The sequence below is a fragment of the Triturus cristatus genome, chromosome 6 (assembly GCF_964204655.1).
Source record: "Triturus cristatus chromosome 6, aTriCri1.1, whole genome shotgun sequence".
In the NCBI taxonomy this organism is placed as follows: Eukaryota; Metazoa; Chordata; class Amphibia; order Caudata; family Salamandridae; genus Triturus; species Triturus cristatus.
Window position 1 is genome coordinate 1,798,606,366 of NC_140589.1, and position 20,925 is coordinate 1,798,627,290.

The following is a 20,925-nucleotide window of genomic DNA, read 5'->3' on the forward strand; positions in this document are numbered from 1 at the left end:
TGCGGCTTCTTCTGTAATACAGATAGAGCTGGTGAACAGCGCTATCTCCAGAGGGTGTTCCCTCGGCAAATGAGGGAAGCTCTTTGCCTCTGCGCCTGCACTGTATGATGGGCGCAAGGGCAAAAAAGCTGTCAGGGGGTGCAATGAAAGTGTGCCACAAGAAGGTGGTGCACTGTCAGTGTGCCCCTGATGGCAACCCTATAGAGGGGAAAATGGACCCCCAGACATCCCCCTGCTGGCGGGTGAAGTATTTCACTGCATTTGCCTGCACAGGGATCCCTAATCCCTCTTTAAAGTGTAGGAGGGTTGCTGCCTGCACAGTGAAACATGGGGCGGTTTGGAAGCAGCAGCTGCGTATTTAATTTGAATGAGCTGCTCCCATTGCAGTACAGGTTCGAGGCTGCATATTTCACTTGAATGAGCTGCCCCCATTGCAGCACAGCTTCATGGCTGCCCTGGTAGCAGCTCATTCACTGTAATAGGGCACACTTTCTGAAGTAATTACAACAGGACAGGTAAGTGTATGAGCTCAAGGTTTAATGACCTTTCGTCTCCACAGCTTCCAGGGAACTGTCGCAGCAGCCCCTTGGATTCAAACAGTAACATTCCATAGCTCAATAGATGACATCACAGCTTAGGCAAGTAGATAACAGTTTAGCAGATTACTACAACATTTCCCTTCTTTCATAAAAGGTTACAGAGGCAAAGAGAAAATGATGCAAAGTACAGAAAAACAGGTTAGGGCGTTAAGAGCAAAAATAAAAAAAAATAAAGGAAAAGAAGAGGAGACAAGGCAGGGAGAAATAACACATGGGAACTACAGATCCATGCGTTTAAGAGGACACTTCTCCTAAGACTCCTACGCACAATAGAAGAATTGGGATTAGATGGATCTTGAGATGGATCCAACTCACCATTCTTCTCAACACCACTCTCACGTCTCATTTTGAGAACCAGGTTTTTGGGAATCTTGTAAACCCTAGAACAGTTCCACCAATGCTTCCGATTGACCCTGACAGCAAAACGTGAAACAGCATCCACCTTAACAGGGGAACTGAACTTAGACAACCCTTTTGGCATGTTAGTTGGAAGCTTGATTTTGACCCTATCGCCAACAGAAACCTTTGAATTTAAAAAAAGTTTGGCAACATTACTGGAAGCATCACATGTGGTTTTGTTTGCACTCAAATCTGAATCATGAGAAATAAACAAAGGGCTGTTCGATGTCCCCACCTTTGAACGCAGACCCCACTTTCTCATCCAGGCAGGACACATGTCAAAAGTGGCAATTCTTCCACGCAACAATTCAAACTGACTTTTACCCATGGCCTGGACAGGAGTTGTGTGGTACGCCCATAACATACTATGGACAGCACCCTTGATGTCAACACCATTAGATAGAGCCCACTGCACGCACTCAACCAGGATACGATTCATGCGCTCAATTAAACCATTGGCCTGGGTATGATATAAAGCCACATGGCGGTGTAAGATGCCAGACTGGGCTAGAAACTCTGACATCTCTTTAGAAGTAAACTGCACCCTGTTATCTGAGACAATCTCCTTGGGAAAGCCTTCCCTGGAAAACAAACTTTGGAAAAAACGAATGGCCTCCCTAGTGTTGGGATCAACCATAAAATGGACTTCCCATCACTTGCTATGATTGTCAACTACAACCAACGCAAACTTGTATCTATGGGGAAGAGCATTAAAAGGCTCTACAAAAGCTACAGCTAACTTCATCCACGGTTCAGTGGGTGGTACAACCACTTGTACAGGGGGAGTGGCAATCTGGATGACCTTATCACTCGAGCAGCAAATGACACACTCCTTAACGACCTCATCAATCTGCCTGTCCATTGAAGGCCACCAATAAACAGAGCAAATTCCTCTCTTCATGCTGGTTTGTCCCAAATGACCTTCGTGGCCCAAAGTGATGATGCGTGACCTCAAGGATTCGGTGGTCCAAACTTGTCATCACGCAAAATTAACTCCCCACCCTCCAATGTTAGCTCAATGGAAATCTTGGAAAAGGGTTGAAGTTCAACATCAAGATGCTTCTCTTTAGGCCAGCCTAAAACGATGTGTTCTTTTACTCTCCTTAAAACAGAATCTGTTTGCATAGCTTCAAACCACTCCTTTTCAGGGAAACCTCCCACACTACAAACATCAACTGCAGCAATCAAGCATTCCTCATCTTCGTCACCCAGAAACAACTCCTCTTGAGCCAGGGGAAGAGGTGATCTTGAAAGAAAATCCGTCCTGATATTTTTCCCACCTGGGATGTGTGCAACCACGTCAAAATTGTGCTGCAAAAGCTTTGAACTCAATCTCGCTATCCTAGGAGTATGCTCTTTAACACTGTGACCGCTGAGTATGGGAATGAGTGGCTTGTGGTCCGTAAGTAACTTGAAGGACTTTCCCCAAAGAAAACACTTAAACCTTTCAACTGCCCAGCAGCATGCCAACAACTCTCTTTCAATGACAGAGTAGTTCTTTTCACTAGGGCACAAAGCTCGAGAAGCAAACCCAATTGTATGTTCCTTAGCATGTTTCACTTGTGTAATCATGCCACCCAAACCATCAAGACTAGCATCAACCAATACAATATATTGTAAAAGTGGATCAAAAGGTGTAAGTACTTTGCACGTACCTAACTCTTCCTTAATGCAAAGAAACTCATCTTGGCACATCTTATCCCACACAAAAACAACCTTTCTCTTGAGAAGTTCACGTAAATAGACAGTTTTGGCAGCAAAATTGGGGATGAATTTAGAGTAAAACTCACACACACCCAGGAATGAGGAAACATGTTCTTTAGATTCAGGACAGGGAGCATTCTGGATAGCCTCAATCAACCTTTCTCTAGGTTGAATACCTTGACCTGAAATACGATGTCCCAGGTATTCAATAGACTCCTGCCCAAACACACATTTCCGCTTGTTAGCAACAATGCCTTTTCCCTGTAACCTTTGTAGAACGTTTGAAACCTGTCTGTCATGAGAAACTCTACACCTCCCAGTGACCAGAATGTCATCTTGAAAGATAACAGTGTCCTCCAAACCCTCTAAAACACTCTCCATGATGCGTTGTAAGGCTGAGGCAGCAGAAGCAAGACCAAAAGGCGATCTCCTAAATTGAAATGTGCCAATAGGTGAGACGAAAGCAGTCACATGCTTACAACTTGGGTCCAACTCCACCTGATGGTAGGCGGATGAAAGATCTATTTTCGAAAAAAACTTGCATCCAGCAAATTTAGCAAGAATGTCATCAATACGGGGAAGAGGATGGGAGTCAACCCAAATTTCTTTGTTGAGACTGCGCAAATCAATGCACACTCTCAAACTTTGATCCTTCTTACAGGCGACGACCAATGGAGACAGCCATAAGGACGACTCCACAGGTTCAATAACACCAGACTCGCATAATCTTTTCAACTCACACAACAGATCATCTCTCACACTATACGGCACATTGCGTAGTTTGTGCTTCACCGGGGAAGCCTGATCCTTCACTTTAATACAGTGCTTAAATCCTTTAATGCACCCCAAACCATCAGCGAACACACTCTTGAACTTGTCATACCACTCCGTCACACTCTCAGGCTGTTGAGACTCATCCACCACCGAGACTTGCTCCTTAGTACCTGGTCTAAGGGTCATTCCAAATAAACCTTGGTGATACCACCCCAAAATGATGAGTCCTTTCTTTGCCACATACACCTTCCCAAAAATGCGCCTTTCTTTGAAGAACAAGCTAGTTTCAAAAAACCCATCAAGCTCAATTTTCCTGCCCTCATAGGATACAGGATTCCTTTCAAGTGCTTCAAGAGGCTTGTCCTGCCAACCACTGTCAAACAACTCTTCTGTGACCATGGTCATGTGCGCCCCGGAATCAACAAACATTTGAAGGGACTTAACATTCCACAATTACCTCCACGACTGGATCAACACACCCATCAGAGTCATCTTTAACCACTACGATAAAATCCCTCAAGGAACTCACCATGTCATCCATTTGTTCACCATTAACTACATCCTCATGAACAGAATTAACCGGATTGCCCCTTGACATACACATCTTTGCAAAATGCCCAAGCTTCCCACATTTGCAACACGATGCATTCTTAGCCGGGCAAATGCGAGCGTTGGGATAGGGCGAAGAAAAAACACATTTTGTGTACACATTCTTTTGAGGGTTCAACTTCTTCTCAGGTCTGTAAGAAGTGTTCTTGTTTCCACGCATTACATTAACTTGTTTATCTGTTGGCTCCTTGTTTTCCTTTACTGCCCCAACATTCATCTTATCAGGTTTAAACTCTTTAGACGCTAACTGAGACAGTTCAATACTTTTTACGATAGTAATAGTCTCTTCTAACAATGGATTTTTTAATGTCAATAACTTCTGTTGCACTTTTTTGTCTTTGCAATGTGTCACAACTTGATCCCTTATAAGTTGCGATGTAAACTGTTCAAATTCAGATGCGAGAATACGTAAAGCGGCAACATAAGATACAATACTTTCATAATTTTCCTGTTCTCTAGTAAAAAATGTATGCCTCGATACAACCAAACTGCCCTCTACAATGAATTGCTTCTCTAACATGGTTACTGCTTGGTCATACTCGTTGAGAGGTTCTTCACCTTCTAGAACTTCCAGAGTGGGTAAGTGTTCCAAAACAGCTTGTCCTTCTAAACCTAGGTTGTGTTCAAGAATAAATCTCTTATGTTCCGCACTGAATCTAAAGCCCCCCATAGCTCCTAAATACTTTGTGAAAGCTCTATACCAAACCTTCCATCTTACCGGAGGGTCTCCTGGAAGCTGTAAAAATGGAGGAGGTGCTTGAACACTCTGCTTTGTAAAATTGTACCAATTAAAAATTATAACCAACAATAAAAATTAACCATAAGCCAATTCTATAAGTCACAAAATCAAACTGTAAAGGAAGAAGCAGATTAAAAAAAAACATAGGTGCCGCGAAAAACACTAGAATCAAAAGATACACACCACATATGTCCAAAAGGAAAATAGTCCCTTGAGCAAACAACTATACTCTATTAAAAAAATATATTTTTAGCTAGAATTACTTTGAAAGCAGAGTACTTGTGAATGGCTCCTCTTATTAACCGCCGCTCTTGAACTATTTCAACCTTGCTGATTTTGTTACTCCGTGTTCTTCAGAGTACTTGTGAAGAGCTTCACAAGTGAACTGCCGCTCTTCTTCACACAACCGTATAATTTATAAAAACACTGCAAGCTTAGTTGCAACGCTTCACGTCAGACGTGAGACAACAATGATTTCTGCTGCCGTAGTCATGGAGATACACCACACTCTCTACGTTTAACGCTGATGACACGTCAGACGTCAGTCACGATGCTGCCGTTGTCAGGGACACTCCACGCTCTTCCGGGAGAACGCTGACAGCAAAACAAACGTCAGACAAGCCCTGAACGCTCACGAAGCAAAACGACCACATTCCACTGCATCATCATTCAGGACTGGATGTCGGAGGGAAAGGGTCGAGAGGTGACGGCAACTGGCAGAATCAGACCCGGCAATGGCAAACAGTACCTTAGCTTCGCACCGGTCCCACTAAGAACAGAGCACACCTAGAACTGCGGAAGGAGTCCAAGACCTGCGGAGACCACACCACTGCATTGAAAGTCCCAGGTGTGATACACAGACGGTGGTCACCTAGCAGACACCAGTACCGAAATCCCACTGATGCCAAAACAGGAGTGAGCCACCAGAGACTCAGACGGATCTTTTGGCTGATGCTCCTCAGAAGACCTGTCACATGTGAAGCACTGGAACCATGACAAACTGCTGCACACTTGGATGTAGATCTCAAATGGTCAAACCAACTCGTCGCCAAATTTGAAGTAATTACCATAGGACAGGTAAGTGTATGAGCTCAAGGTTTAATGACCGTTTGTCTCCACAGCTTCCAGGGAACTGTCGCAGCAGCCCCTTGGATTCAAACAGTAACATTCCATAGCTCAATAGATGACATCACAGCTTAGGCAAGTAGATAACAGTTTAGCAGATTACTACACTTTCCCTGTGTGCGCACGGCCCACCTTTAAAGGTGCGCTGTGGAGCAAACAGGGAAAATGTGCCTGTTTGTTATAGGGCGCTTGGAGAGCAGGCGTCTGCTTGAAAGTTAGGGTGTCAATCAATAGTGTAGAATGACTGGAGCTCTTCCTACTAGCTCAGTGAGTCATACAAGAGATCTCACATTTAACAATGTATCTCATCTGGAGCTAGAGTAGGTCACGCTATGTTAATCATGATTAAGTAAAGGGAGATAAGTGGAAGAGCCTTTGTTGTATCCCATGTACATTGTAGAATAGCGAATTCTATAGGCCGAGCACTTTCTTGGCTCAGCCATGTTGTCACCTGACACAATAAATATGAGGTTAATAGTGGTGAAATATCAGCAGTGGTGTGGTGTGAAGTTCATTCCTTAGAAGACAGACCAAGCTGTTGATGATGAAACAATTCTGATGGACTACAATAGACCCCTGAAGTGGTAACACTGATACATGATATCTTAGGGGAATGGGAGGAGGAGGTGAGGTTTTCAAATCCTGCTGGCTCACTCAGTCTGACCTGTTATGACCGCTCGGAAGCATACACTAGAGAGTAAATGGGAAATCTATCTCCTCTTTATGTCAGGCCGACACATGAGCTGCAGTGGTTTGGGTCACACAACACACCATTAATCCTCTGCATTAGGGAAGGGCTTAAAGATGTCCACTTGTGGGCTTTCACATCACTCTGCATTTCTGCTGCCAGGAGATTTCATTTCAACACATGTTGGGGGAAATGATTGATGACTCACAGCACAAAGACTTAACTTTGGTTTGTTTTTTCATTCTTTTAATGATGCAAGCATTTAACATGCATATTGTATTGTAATTGCGTTCATGTAGCGTTTACTACCCCATACGAGGCGCTGAAGCACCGTAAGCACCACATTCTCTCTTGGGAGAGAATGTGGCCTTACGTCTAGGGTGGTCGACCTCGGAGCTGGGGAACCGGGTTCGAGTCTAGGCAGGGATGCTCAACATTCTGTGATTCTGGGCAAATCACTTAATCTCCCCGTGCCTAACAAAAAATGAATGTGTCCGTCTGTAAAGTAACTGGTGCTCATGTAAAGCGCTCTGATACTTGCGAGTCTATTTCGCGCTATATAAAACTACCCATCCCCCCAAAAAGCCAATATTCTTTAATAGGTGGGGCATCAGTAAAAAGTGGGCATTAACAGAACAACTGAAACAACTTGGTGATCCTTTAACTAAGGCAGGAAAAGGCAGAGTTCCAGAAGGTGTAGCCGCTAAGATCACTTTCATTGGGGAGGCCACTGGGAGGCCCGGACACCCTGGTGCTGGATAAGGGTCCTCATTTAGGCTGCCCAGCCCACCACCGATTTTGGTGATGGCACCTGCCTGCATGCTTGCCATGTGAACCAGAATAACAGAAAGACTTTTGAATGTCTATGACTTGGGGAAGAAACCTCCCAACATATTAGAAGCAATTGTAATGTGGATAACTGCAATGAATATCCACTGTGAGGGAACATTTTCAGTGTCCACACTAGTAACAGCAGATCAACCACGATGGATTAACGTTGTGGAATTGCTGTAACCCCATGATCTGCCATTACGGCGGGAGCTTCTTGGTAAATGAAACTCCCTCCTCCGTGGCGACACAGCCTAAATGCTGCAAACTATTCTCTGACAGAAGTGTTTCCTGCACCACTTTATTAGATCTTTGGACCCCCCACCATGTGTAAACTCAGACCCCTAGGCTGACTTCACTGAGATAAGTTCACTATGTTGAATCAATGTTGCGCAAGTAACGTTTTCACTTTCCTGGTTGAGTCTGCTTTAGTCAACTTGGCCGATGATCTCTTGAGCACCAGGAGTGAAGGTGCTTCTGGATTCTGTGTGGTACTAGACCTATCAGTGATGTTTCACTTCATTGATCACAGATTGTAGCCACAATATCCTTGTGAAGATTGGTGGAATAACATTGTAGCGGCTGAACATGTTCCTGCAATGGACGATCCATGGGATGAGTCATCTGGTACCATGGGGTGAGATGGGCCACTGTCTTCACATGCCGCCCACTTATGCACAACCCATTTGTGAGACCGCTGGGCGTAGACCATAGCAGCTGTCCCTCAGACACATGGCAGACCCACACAGCACCCAATGCTCTATATAATATCCCATTGCATGTGGGGACGAGCTGGTTAAATGAGAACTTGTAGGAGGTCAACCCGGTCAAAACAAATATGACGCATATCATCATTGTCCTAATAAAGGAAGTGTGGGAGGGGAGCCAGAGAGCATGTAATTTAATTTACCACCAGCTTAATTAAAAGTACCTAACCATTTTAGGTACAGTGTGTCCACTGTGATGTCAGAAGAGTGGAAGCAACACTACTCTTGTTCACAGGTTTCCACCTGCTCTTCTTGACTTGAAGACTTAAACCTGGGGTTCATGTTGAAAATAGCCTTAGATTGTGCACCCAGGTTCCTGCTATGGTCACGATGAGCCTTGAACAATAGTGCTACTAATGTGTGTCCCTACTACAACAATGCAAGGGATTGGGGTGCTTTAAGGTGGTAAATGCATTTCATAAAGATGGAAGCATATTTTGGACCACAGAAGTGCGAAGTGTCATTCTTTTCAGATAAAAGCATATTCAGCCTTTTCATTGGACCCTTGTTGTGTGTATTTAAACAATGCTCGGATAGTCAAATTTGTATCAGAGTTCCTAAGTCCTTGCAGTTCAAGTATCACTCCATGTACAACAAGGTAAAGACTGAGCGCACCGGTCTCTTTCCAAATCATAACGATTACGAAAGTACAAAATCCTGTTTCAATCCTACAATATATCATGAAAAAACATATTGATGATCTGGTGTGGCATCTGATTTAGGAAAACCTATTAAGAGATGTTTTGTGTTATATCAGCTGTATACAACAAGCATTGCCAAAGCCAATAGGTCTCGTCTATGCAAGAGCTATTGGCTTTGCCAGTATGTTTTAGCCATGTTGTACACCAGCGTGGCCCCTGTTCAGCATGGCTAAACATTAGTGGCGTAAAGAAAAGTGGAGTGGAATGTCGTAAAGTGGACACTCGTAGAGTAAAGTGGAGTGTTATGGAGTGGCGTAGAGTGGCGTGGAGTGCCATAGAGTGTCATAGATTACAGTGGAGTGGCATAGTGTTGTAGGGTCTCATGGAGGGAGTAGAGTGTAGTAGAGTGGAAGGGTGTAGAGTGCAGTAGAGTGCCGTAGAGTTGAGTAGAGCGTCAGAGTGGAGTACAGAGTCGCAGAATAGAGTGGCATAGGAGACGTAGAGTGGAGCAGCATAGAGTAGAGTGGAGCAGCATAGAGCAGAGTGGAGTGACGTAGAGCGGAGTGGAGTGGCATAGAAGATATTGCCTAGACCGGAGTGAAGTGTTGTAGAGTAGAGTGAAGTAAAGAGGAGTAGATTGTAGTAGAGTGGAGTAGTATAGAGTGGAGTAGTGCAAGTAGCGTGGAATGGCATAGAGTGTCCTATAGTGGAGTGGCACAGAACACAGTGGTGTAGAGTAGAATGGTGCAGAGTAGAGTGGGGCAGTGTAGAGTGCAGTGGCATAGAGTGGAGTGGTGCAGAGTGGCGTAGAGTCAAGTGGAGAAGAATGCAGTGACGTAGAGTAGATTGTTTCAGAGTAGAGTGAAGTGGCGTGCTGTAGTGCAGGGTAGAGTGGACTGGTGCAGGGTAGAGTGCAATGGCATAGAGTAGTGGCATGAAGTGTACTGGCGTGGAGTGGTAGAGAGTACAGTGCATTGGCGTAGAGTGGCATAGAGTGCAGTGTTGTGGAGTAGATTGGCATAGATCGGAGTGTTGCAGAGTGGAGTGGTGTAGAGTGGCCTATGCTGGAGTGGTTTAGAGTGCAGTATTGAAGAGTGCAGAGATGCAAAGTAGTGTAGAGTGGGCTATAGTGCATTAGCATAGAGTTGTGTTGCAGAGTACAGAGGTGTTGAGGATAGTGGCGTACAGGGTAGTGGCATGGAGAACATTAGTGATGTATACTGAAGTGGCACAGAGTGCAGTGGTCCAGAGTAGAGTGGCAGACAGCGCTGTGTTGCAGAGTAGAGTGTCATAGAGTACAGTGGTGTAGAATGGCACAGAGAACAGTGGCATAGAGTACAGTGGTGCAGAGTAGAATGGAGTGGCATAGAATGCAATGACTGAGTATAATAATGTAGAGTGGCATAGAGCACAGTGGCATAGAGTAGAATGTTGCATAGAGGCAGTGGTGCAGTGTAGATTGGCGTAGAGATCAGTAAGCTCGAGTGCATTGGTTTTGAGTAAAGTGGTGTAAAGTGCATTGGCATGGTGTGCAGTGGCGTAGACTGCAGTCGTTAGAGTAAAGTGCAGGGGCATAGAGTAGAGTGGTGCAGAGTAAAGTGGCGCAGAGTGGAGTGGTGCAGCATAGATTGAGGGGAGTAGAGTGTCAGAGTGGAGTATAGAGTCGTAGAGTGGAGTGGCATAGCGTGTTGTAGAGCAGAGTGGCATTGAGCAGAGTGACATAGAGCTGAGTAAAGCGGTGTAGAGGGAGTTGCTTAGAATTAAGGAGAGTGGCGTAAAGTGGAGTAGATTGTAGTAGAGTGGAGTGACATAGAGTGCAGTAGTATAGTAGAGTGGAATCTCGTATAATGGTTTAGAGTGTTGTAGAGTTAAGTGGCGTAGAGTGGAGTAGAATGTCATATAGTGGAGAATCAGAGTGGAGTGGCGTAGAGTGGAGTAGTGCAGTGGTGTAGTGTGTCGCAGAATAGAGTAGAGTAAAGTGTCCTGGAGTGGTGTAGAGGAGGTTCCTTAGAGCATCGTAGAGTCGAGTAGTGTCGTAGAGTAACCTAGAGTGGAGTGGCACAGAGTGAAGTGCTATAGAGTGGCCTATAATGAAGTGAGGTAAAGTACAGAGTAGATTGTTGTAGAGTGCAGTGGCAGAGAGTGCATTGGTTTTGAGTAAAGTGGTGTAGAGCGCTTTGGCATAGAATGCAGTGACAGAGTAGCATGGCGTAGAGTGCAGTGGTGTAGCGTAGAGTGGCGTAGAGTGCAGCAGTGTAGAGTAAGTAGAGTGGCGTAGAGTGGAATGCCAAAGTGTAGAGTGCTGCTGCGTTGAGTGCCATTGCATAGAGCGCTGTGGCATAAAGTGCAGTGGCACAGACTGCAGTGACACAGAGTGCAGTGGTGCACAGGGGAGTAGAGTGGCATAGAGTGCAGTGGCATAGAGAAGATTGTTTCAGAGTAGAGTGAATTGGCGTAGAGTGGGTGGTGCTGGGTAGAGTGGAGTAGTGCAGGGTGAAGTGGAGTAGTGCAGGGTAGAGTGGAGTGGTGCAGGGTAGAGTGCAGAGGTGTAGGCTAGAGTGGAGAAGAGTGCAATGGTACAGAGTAGAGTGTGTGGTCTGATGCAGAGTAGAATGGCATAGAATGTAGAGGCACAGAGTGTGTTGCCGTAGAGTGCAGTAGAGCGGTGTAGAGTTGAGTCATGCAAAGTAGAGTGCAGTAGAATAGAATGCAGTGGTGCAGAGTAGAATACCATAGAGTTTAGTGGTGGAGAGTACAGTCTTGCACAGTAGAGTGTCACAGAGTGGTGTGGTGTAGAGTGCATTGGTGAAGAGTGCAGTGGTGTAGAGTAGATTGGTGCAGAGTAGAGCGATGCAGTGAGCAACAGCATAGAGTACAGTGGTTCAGAGTAGAATACAGTGGCATACAGTGCAGTGGCTTAGAGTGCAATAGTGTATATTGTCGCAGAGTGCAGTGGCATGGAGTAGAATGTAGTAGAGTAGAGTATAGAGGGGTAGAGTGCAGTGGTGCACAGTAGTTGGCATATAGTGCAGTGGTGCAAAGTACATTGGCTTTAAGTGAAGTGGTGTAGAGTGCATTGGCGAAGAGGTTTGTGGTTTAGAGTAGAGTGGCAAAGAGAGCAGTGGTGTAGAGTAGAATGGTGCATAGTAGAGTGGAGTGGAGCAGCATACAGTGCAGCGGCATAGAGTGGAGAGGTACAGAGTAGGTAGAGTGACTTAGAGCGCAGTGGCATAGAGTACAATGGCTTAGAGTAGATTGTTTCAGAGTAGAGTGAAGCTGCGCAGGGTAGATTGGAGTGGTGCAGGATAACATAACATACCATGTATATTTGTAAAGCGCACGTTCACCCAGAGGTCTCTTGGCGCTGAATAACAGATGTTCATTGTTACCCAACTCAATGGTACTCATTTTATCGACCTCAGATGGATGAAAGGCTGAGGGGACCCGCCGGGATTTGAACCTGTGACCATGAGGTAGAACACAGGCCCCTGCAATGGACACATTAGTCCACTGAGCCACCAGACTCGGCCACCACCCAGAATAGTGTGCATTGGCATAAAGTAGTGGCATAGAGTGCACTGGTGTGGAGTGGTACAGAGCAGAGTGCATTGGCGTAGAGTGGCATGGAGTGCAGTGTTGCAGAGTAGAGTGTTATAGAGTGCAGTGGTGTAGAATGGCGTAGAGAGCAGTGGCATAGAGTACAGTGGTGCAGAGTAGAATGGAGTGGCATTGATTATAGAGGCATAAAGTGAAGAGGTTCAGAGTGGAGCGCCGCAGAGTAGACTGAAGTGGGTAGGGTGGAGTGGTGTGCGGTAGAGTGGAGTGGTATAGAGTAGACTTGATTGGCCTAGAGTGGATTGGCATTGAGTGCACTGGCATGGAGTGGTACAGAGTACAGTGCAGGGTTGCATAGTAGAGTGGCATAGAGGGGAGTGGCGTAGAGTGGAGCGGTGCAGAGTAGAATGGAGTATAGTAAAGTGGAGTATGCATGGTGTGTTAGCGCACTGCCATTGAGGCAAACACATCTTCTATTGAAATGACCATTACATTTGCACAGACATACCGTTTTACTGACAAAAGTATAGAGCATACAAATGATAATGTGTGGAACTATCATCACCTGCTGTATTGACTTTTTGATCGTATTAAAATATTTGTTTCCACCACACTTCAGAATTACCAAAAATGTGCTTCATGTGTGCTTCCCCAAATCTGATATATTCTGAAGCATCTGCACAGTTCATTTACAGACATTTTAAATTTTGTGTGTGCTAGAAAAAAAATAGCATCATACAGACTTCTTACTAGCGCAGCCCCAGTGGGCAGCATGATTGCCACATAAATCCTCTCACTTTGAAGTCAGAGAAAGAAAAGTAAACACCAAGCTCCCTTGGGAGACAGAGCCTGACATTTGCATTTGAATGCACAGCAAACGTGACAAGATAAGGACACATTTTAAAGGCCTGTTTACAGAAATCGAACACTGGTGGAAGGATACCATATATAGGGTATGGGCTACGGAAGGTACAACCCCAAGCTGGACAGCCTAAAGTAAAATAAAACCAACAAATCGAAAGCAAGCAAATGTGTGTTACAAAACACAAAGCCATAGGTAAGGAATGGGTGGAATGAATTCCCAGGGAAGCTTTCCGAATGTCTCCCAATATGTCCATAGCTGTCTGGTAGGTTTTGACCTAAACATCACTCTGTATCTACTATTTCTTCTTCTTTTACCCAATCTCTCAGTCTGAATGCTTCTGTTTGTTTTTGGAGCGAGTGGTGGACAGTGTCTTAATGTCCTATCGTATCTTTGCTTTCACAGTAAGCGAAGTCTTGAATGATTAGTGGTGCGACATGTGTGATGCTAGAGGAAGAAAACATGACCAGGTGATTACTCCCAACTATGGAGGTGCACCCATCTGTGCAATGAGAACAAGTGACTTTCAGTTCAGAAGCATCCTTTCCTTTACAGGAGCTGTAGTCTATCGTCGCCAGAAACTCCATCTTACCCTAATGTGAAACTTGAATGAAACCTAATCACACATAATACTTTCTTTCTTGCCAGCCAACAAAGAAAGGAATCTTATCCAATTAAAATGCCTCAAATTTCGCATCTCTCTAAAATCAAGGTGGAGGTATTGGTCTCAAATTCTGGACCACTTTGTGTGGATAAATTTTCCTTGCAATGTGTAGGAACTTTCTAATAAAGGCATCAGTGCCATTGGGCATGTAGGTGGAATGTGTTATGGTATTGGAGTAGCATGACCAATGGTAGGACTGGTCACTAACCGTTGTTACTGTCCCTCAACAGGGTTATTGGCACAAACCACAGAAGATGGCACAAGAGGAGGTTAATGGAATCAAGGAAGATAAGAAGGCTAAGGGTCAATAAAGAGAGAGTAAGGACAAATAAAAATGTAGCAATGACATGGAACGTTGACAATGCCTGTGAAAATTGGAAAATTGGAAATCCATGTACTCTTCAACTCACAGGACACTTACGCCCACATAATTCAGTCTCAAGAGTCAAGATAAGTTATAAAAAGCATTTACAGAAGTGTGTTAATGTCCAGAAACGTCTCCCAGGGTGGATGTTGCTCAACTTTGCACTATATTTCTCTGAACACTACTCTGACTTTCCCCTGGAGTTACACTTCTACTCTTTGGAGACAAATTTACAAGTGTAGGATTCATGCAAAGTTTGAATAAGTTATGAACAATGTGTGGTTTTGATGTTTCTGCATTAGTAAATCACTATAAGCAGGGAATGAGCTAGTTACTTCTGACTAATTACATGTGTAAATCACCCTTACACAAGGAAACGGTTTAGGAATCAACCTCAAGGAGCGTTGACCGAAATAGCTATCATCATCACTTCACGTCATCCAACATAAATAGAGCCATGATACTTCCATAATACTCAGTGTGTAATACCCACCTGTGGCAGACATACGCCGTTGCAGAGGGGACACTCTGGCTACTTACATTAGAATGAACGCACAAGGATTATTGAAACTCTTTACACGTCTGCTTGTAACTATCAATTACCGAGGTCTCTGGTGGATGCCAACAAGGCCCATCACCAAAGCCATCACACAATACCTTCAGAAAGATGGATATTTGTGCGCTCACCGTTCTTCCTGCATCTGAAAGATGGCATTTCCTCTTCCTCACTCAGAAGTTCTTCTTCTGAAAGACAAAAAAGGCCTATTTTCTGTTAGAGCTTCTACATCTGAATTGTCAGGATTAAACAAAAGTTTTTTCATTAATTATTTGACAACAGGAAACTTCACACTTGATACGGTTACTAACAATGTTACAGCTACATTAAATTAGCCCATTCCCTGGCTACTGTCTCAGAAAACCATTGCCTTTCAAGGGTGGTTGGCTTGGGATGGCTGTCTGAAGCTGATGCCTGTGCTACAGAGAATAAGGGCACCAAAGAACCGTGGGAAGAATGGACTGTGGAGAAGCAACTGACTTGGCGCCAACCCTGCCGGCCTGTCTGCTGATCCAGACAAACTTGCACCTCAGTCATCTCGTCCTGAGTCTGCTGTGCCTCCAAACGCCTGGGAAGACTGTCTGCCTTCAGCAAAGACCCAGGAACTCCCGTGGAGTAGCAGAGCTGCTTCCCTGCAGTATTCTGCAGGCACTCCAAAAGAACCGTGAGGAGTGCTGCAAACCCGATACCAGAAAGCACCACTGCACCCGTGCCCCCTAGCCAGAGTTTAAGTGGGCCAATAGCGCTAGCATGGTCCCCTGACCCTCCAGAGACAAAGCTCACTGTGGGTTTACCCACAGTGGACTCACTGACGAAGACACTTGCAGCCTCTTTGTGCAGGCTGCCCTGGCCTGGGCAGAAGAGGACCAAAGGTGTCCCCGAGCATCGTGAGACCTGAGCCCCCTTGTTGGTTCATCCTGACTGGTCTCCCAGTCCCAGCTTGAAGCCTCTTTGCAACTGGACCGTTCCCCATTAAAGTGAATGGGGCACCGGACTCCCTAACACACCTCTACTATTAGACGCCCCAGAGCCTCCCGAGGTGATCTATTGGTGTGGCCTTGGACCTTGCCCCATACTCACCTTGAGTCCAGGAGATTGGTCCCATAAGTCGCAGTGAAGTACCTGTATGCAGTGTATGTCTTTCCTCTGTAGGATAACATTACTGCTTCAGAAGTTGCTCTGTGTCCATTTTTAAATAGTGTAAAAATCCAAAACTCGAAACGTACTTACCTGATTTTGATGATCTTAATGGGTAAAGTTATATAAAGATATATGTATTTTTATAAATTGGTGTGCATCTCCTTATTGAGTCATGTGTATCATGTATTGACTGAGTGTATGCATCAAATGGCTAACACTTCTCTCCGATAAGCCTAAGGCTGCTCAACCGCACTACCCCCTATGAGAGCACCTCGGGATTGCTAGAGCAAGCCCCTGCCCACTTATAAGGGATACCTGGACTCTGCACAGCGTACCACTTTTTGATATCATATGAGGAGCCAGCTTCCTACAAACAGGTTTTGAATAATGTACGGGAAAATGTATATTTTACACCACAGTTGTAGCTGAAATCGTTGGTGGAATAAAAAGTAGTGCTTCTATTTACTCCTTTTATTTATCTCGCTCCCCCACCTCCCCTCTCCTCCCCTCCCCTCCCCTCCCCTCCCCTGTAGGTTGTACGTGTATTATTTATTATTATTGGATGTGTATACTTCTTATAATTATAAAACTCACAGAACCAAACAAGAAATTGCAAATTCGCAGAAGCATCAACATTCTCCTTAATGAACATTTCTCGATTTCATGCAACACTATTTGCGGTTTGAAAGCACGGCTACTAGTTTGTCATACATTTGACATTTCAGGGCACTAGTCGAAACACATATCATGGCTGCAAGACAGGCTAAGGGCCTGATCCATGCAGTTGCTGGGACACGCAAGTTCAACTTACGCACAGAAAAAGTGATCTTTCGGTGGAATGCTGATTTTTATTCATAGAATTTGAAGGTATTTGCAACAGTACATAACATTTACATTTGTGGAAAATCTACCAATTCTGCAAAATGACTACTAGAGTAAATCTCAAACCATGGGTCTCAAAGGGGGCATTTGTGGACCGTTGTTCAGTTCTAAATTGGTAAACCACCTGAATCCCACGTTTATGGGTGTTCAAACATGTTTTGAAGGTCCATCACCACCCAGCCAAGTTACTCATGCGATGAAGAGTGGTACACAGCTGTGTTAATTCATAATCAAATGGGACAATAGCCCAGGGCCTCACACCGTGCATCCGAAAATATATATTTGTTTAATGTTACAGCTGCCCGCATGTATTGGCAGCAATTACAATAAAAATATATTTCTGTCTCTTTATCTCTTTACTTCACCTTACCTCTTCTACTTCCCCTACTCTCTTAGATCTCTCCATCTCTCTACCTATTCCAATGTCTCTAAGCTCCTATCCCTTCACTCTATCTTAACATTAGCTATACTAACTCTACCTCAGTATGCCTCCCTCACCTTTCTATCAATAGTCCTCTGCCTCTTTACCTACCCAGTCCTCACCTCACTCTGTCCATGTGAATGTTTCTACATCTCCACGTCGTACCCGCTCACTACCTCTCAACTCTGTCTACATTTGTCTCTTTTTCTAACCTATCCATAGCTGCCAAAATTCCCCGTGCAGTAATATGAAGTGTTATTCCCAGCTCTGCAGCTGGCATTAAGATCACATCAAACGTACTGAGGTTCTCCGAGGCGTGATTGGATGCCTACGCAGGATGTGGTACAGGGCTGGGCCTTGTTGCTTGCACCGGAGGGAGGGTCCACGTGGGGTCACCAAGCCGCAGGCCGCGCATGCGCCTGGCTGACTGAAGACCAGGAGCTCTAGGGAGCGGCCTTGGCTCACTCTCACCCCCTCGGCAAGGGAGGGGCCTTCCTGCCTAAGTTTGCATGAGTTGGCACTTTCCACTTATTCCTGGCAACCCCCATATTTATGTCTGCCCTAAGCACTGATATTGACATAGCATATTAAGACAGTTTCATCTATTACTAAACCTTGCGTTTTCTGCAAGAGAGTCTTATTTGGGGTCAGAGATGTTTTCAAAGTATTAAAAGCAGCTGCTAAGCAGGACAGGACGCTGTGATTTATAACTCTATTTATTTTTATTCCTGTACGCACCAGGCGTTTCAAACAGAGAATAAACTGCAATGGCGTGAAAGGTGTTTTATTCGGCCCTAAAAGCAAAGTTCAACTAATTGGACAGGCCCCAGGATCAAAATGAGTTTATGTGTGCTTTGAAGGGGTTTGTAAGGCGGACACTAAGAGTTTAACAACCTGTTGGACCACCGAATGTCTCCTTTAAGGGAGGCCTCAGTAACAGAGGAACTTCTCAACACTTGGTCACAGACTGCGTTCCCACACATATCACGCATGCAGGGCTGAGGGTGCTTCTCATGCTTCTCATGCTTCTCTGCACAGCGAGTCTAGAAGAGAAAATCTAAGTGCATTGGGTGAGAGGGTTCTAGAGCATGCATCAGCCAGGCCCATCCAATGCACCCAGCTACAACCTTATCGATAACATGGACTCACTGGATTCTACTCAACTCCTAAAGGTGGGCACAGTCGTGACCTACTATGGTCACCAACATCTGCGGTCCGGGAGATCCAGCCGCCCTCCTGGGCGTAACACTAAAATCCACACGGCAACAAGTTAATAACTGGACCCAAGAATTCCACCACTGTGGGTAAACTCTCCTAATAGTGAAATTCAACTATGTGGTCTAAAGGCTTTCCCCAGTTGTTCCTTGTAACACCACATTCTCCTCTAGATGCTCCTGAAGTCATACTATCTCACCTGAAATTCACACTACTCACGATTTGAATTCTTAAATATCTCACCCAGTAAGCAGCCCCTTGAAGTCTAAGAACTCCACCAACTGAAACATCAACACAGGCTGCCAGAAAGACACTGCAACGAAACCAGCTATTGTCTAGTCGCAACGCCTGCTCTGCGCACTCCAGAGGGAACACAGTTGCTTTCGCTAGACAAGGAAAGACGACCACCAGGAACGCATCACCGAATACACTAACTCCCTCAAGAGCTGTTCCACACCCATAAGGACATGGTTTCTCCTAGCTACACTCCCAGCATGCTTTGTCCCTAAATAGATCTCTACAATGCTTTGTCAGTCTTCACCTATAATAAAATGGTCACAGTAGATGACTTCAGACATCTCACAGTCTGCAAAGCCGAGCCCTGGTCCCCCTGCTCTGTACTGTGGAGGCCCTCCCTCTGAGCTTGTACTGGACTCTCAATCTGGCATAAGTTCTGTTCTGTGCGCATTCGAAACATCATTTTCTTCTCGGGATATCGGCAGTGGGAAAGTCATCCCAACAGTCAACCAATCACTACACGCTTATTCAACACCTCCATCTTCAGCAGGGGGAACCCAAGACCTTGAATCCGGCTAGCGTCACACCAGTCCTAAAATAACACACTGCTGACTCCACTGACTATATAGACCCCATCTCAAGTCTTCTGTGTACCTCGGAAATGCTAAGAAATGCCACACAACAACTATCTGCCTATCTGGAATCTAATAACCTGTTAAGTGACTTCCAGTCAGGCTTCAGATCCCTTAGGAGAGCAGACACTACTCTTGTAAATATTGGTTAAGAACGTCTCAACTCCTGTGATCAGTATTAGCTTGCAGACTCATCCTGCAAGAGCACTTGGCAGGTTGTAGTAACATTCACCCCCCCTGGTACTGTTCAAAAGACAGTCTGCCCTGGCTGCCATCAGCAGGAGAGTTACGGCATTTGTCGCTTCCTTCGTGTAGGACCGTACTCAGTAGGTCAAGCTGGGTCCTTTCCGCTCTAATACAGCTTATATCACATGTGGCGACCCTAATGCTCTGAATAAACCAGGAAGCCGGAGCGGCCTGGACACACAATGCTCAACCTCAGGGCCCGTAGGCCAAAGTTATACAAGTTCCCAGATGTAAACAAATCAATCTACAAATTTCTCGTGCATATTCAAAACAAACTCTTTTATATAATTGCTAAGTCCATTATACTCAAAAAATGATTGACGTGAAAACAAACAGTAGTTTCTTCTCTCATTCCAGTTCAATCCCAATGCATTTCGGGTAAGATGTGAAGTGATGCAGTTTGTGTTAGGTCTAGATTAATTCTGAGAGCTGGACATGCAATAGATTCTTTACCATTTTTGGAAGACAAGGTCAGTAAGCATGGAACTCCAGGGAGCAAGGCAAGGTCAGTAGGCATGGAACTCCAGGGAGCAAGGCAAGGTCAGTAGGCATGGAACTCCAGGGAGCAAGGCAAGGTCAGTAGACATGGAACTCCAGGAAGCAATGCAAGGTCAATAGACATGGAACTCTAGGGAGCAAGGCAAGGTCACTAGCAGGGCCGGACTGGGAACCAAAACCGGCCCTGGCAAACTGCTCGGCTGCCCCCCTCTACCTCCCCCAAGGGGGGGGGGGCTGAAGGGCTGCGGCCGAGCTGTTTGCAAGGACCAGTTTCAGCCGATTTTGTTACTGGGGGGCAATATTGCCGACCCCTGGTATCAAAAACAGCCGCCAGCGGCCCAAATCCGGCCCCCACCCTGGCGACCCACTGGGGAAATGCCCAGTGCCCGCTACGGCCAGTCCATCCCTGGTCTCTAGGCATGGAACTCTAGGGAGCAAGGCAAGGTCACTAGGCATGGAATTCTGGGGAGAAAGGCACGGTAAGTAGGCATGGAACTCTAGGGAGCAAGGCAAGGTCAGTAGGCATGGAACTGTAGGGAGCAAGGCAAGGTCAGTAGGCATGGAACTCTAGGGAGCAAGGCAAGGTCACTAGCAGGGCCTGACAGGGAACCAAAACCGGCCCTGCCCCCCCCCCCCACCCCCCCACGGGGGCTGAAGGGCTGCGGCAGAGATGTTTGCAAGGGCCAGTTTTGGCTGATTTTGTTACTGGGGGCCGATATTGCCGACACCCTGTAACAAAAATGTCTGCCAGGGGCCCAAATCCAGCCCCCACCCTGGTGG

At 45.5% G+C, this 20,925-nt stretch overlaps 1 protein-coding gene across 3 annotated transcripts in view; it reads right to left on the reverse strand.

The window, feature by feature from the left end:
- The window catches only part of SCARA3 (scavenger receptor class A member 3), a 196,717-nt gene that overhangs the window by 127,063 nt on the left and 48,729 nt on the right, over positions 1-20,925 (reverse strand). For 2 of the 3 annotated variants that reach the window (XM_085613136.1, XM_085613138.1), the window contains exon 2: positions 15,006-15,080. In XM_085613136.1, the coding sequence (XP_085469262.1) occupies positions 15,006-15,080 (75 nt within the window). The remainder of the gene's footprint in view (positions 1-15,005; positions 15,081-20,925) is intronic. The other variant, XM_085613137.1, reaches the window with a different exon arrangement.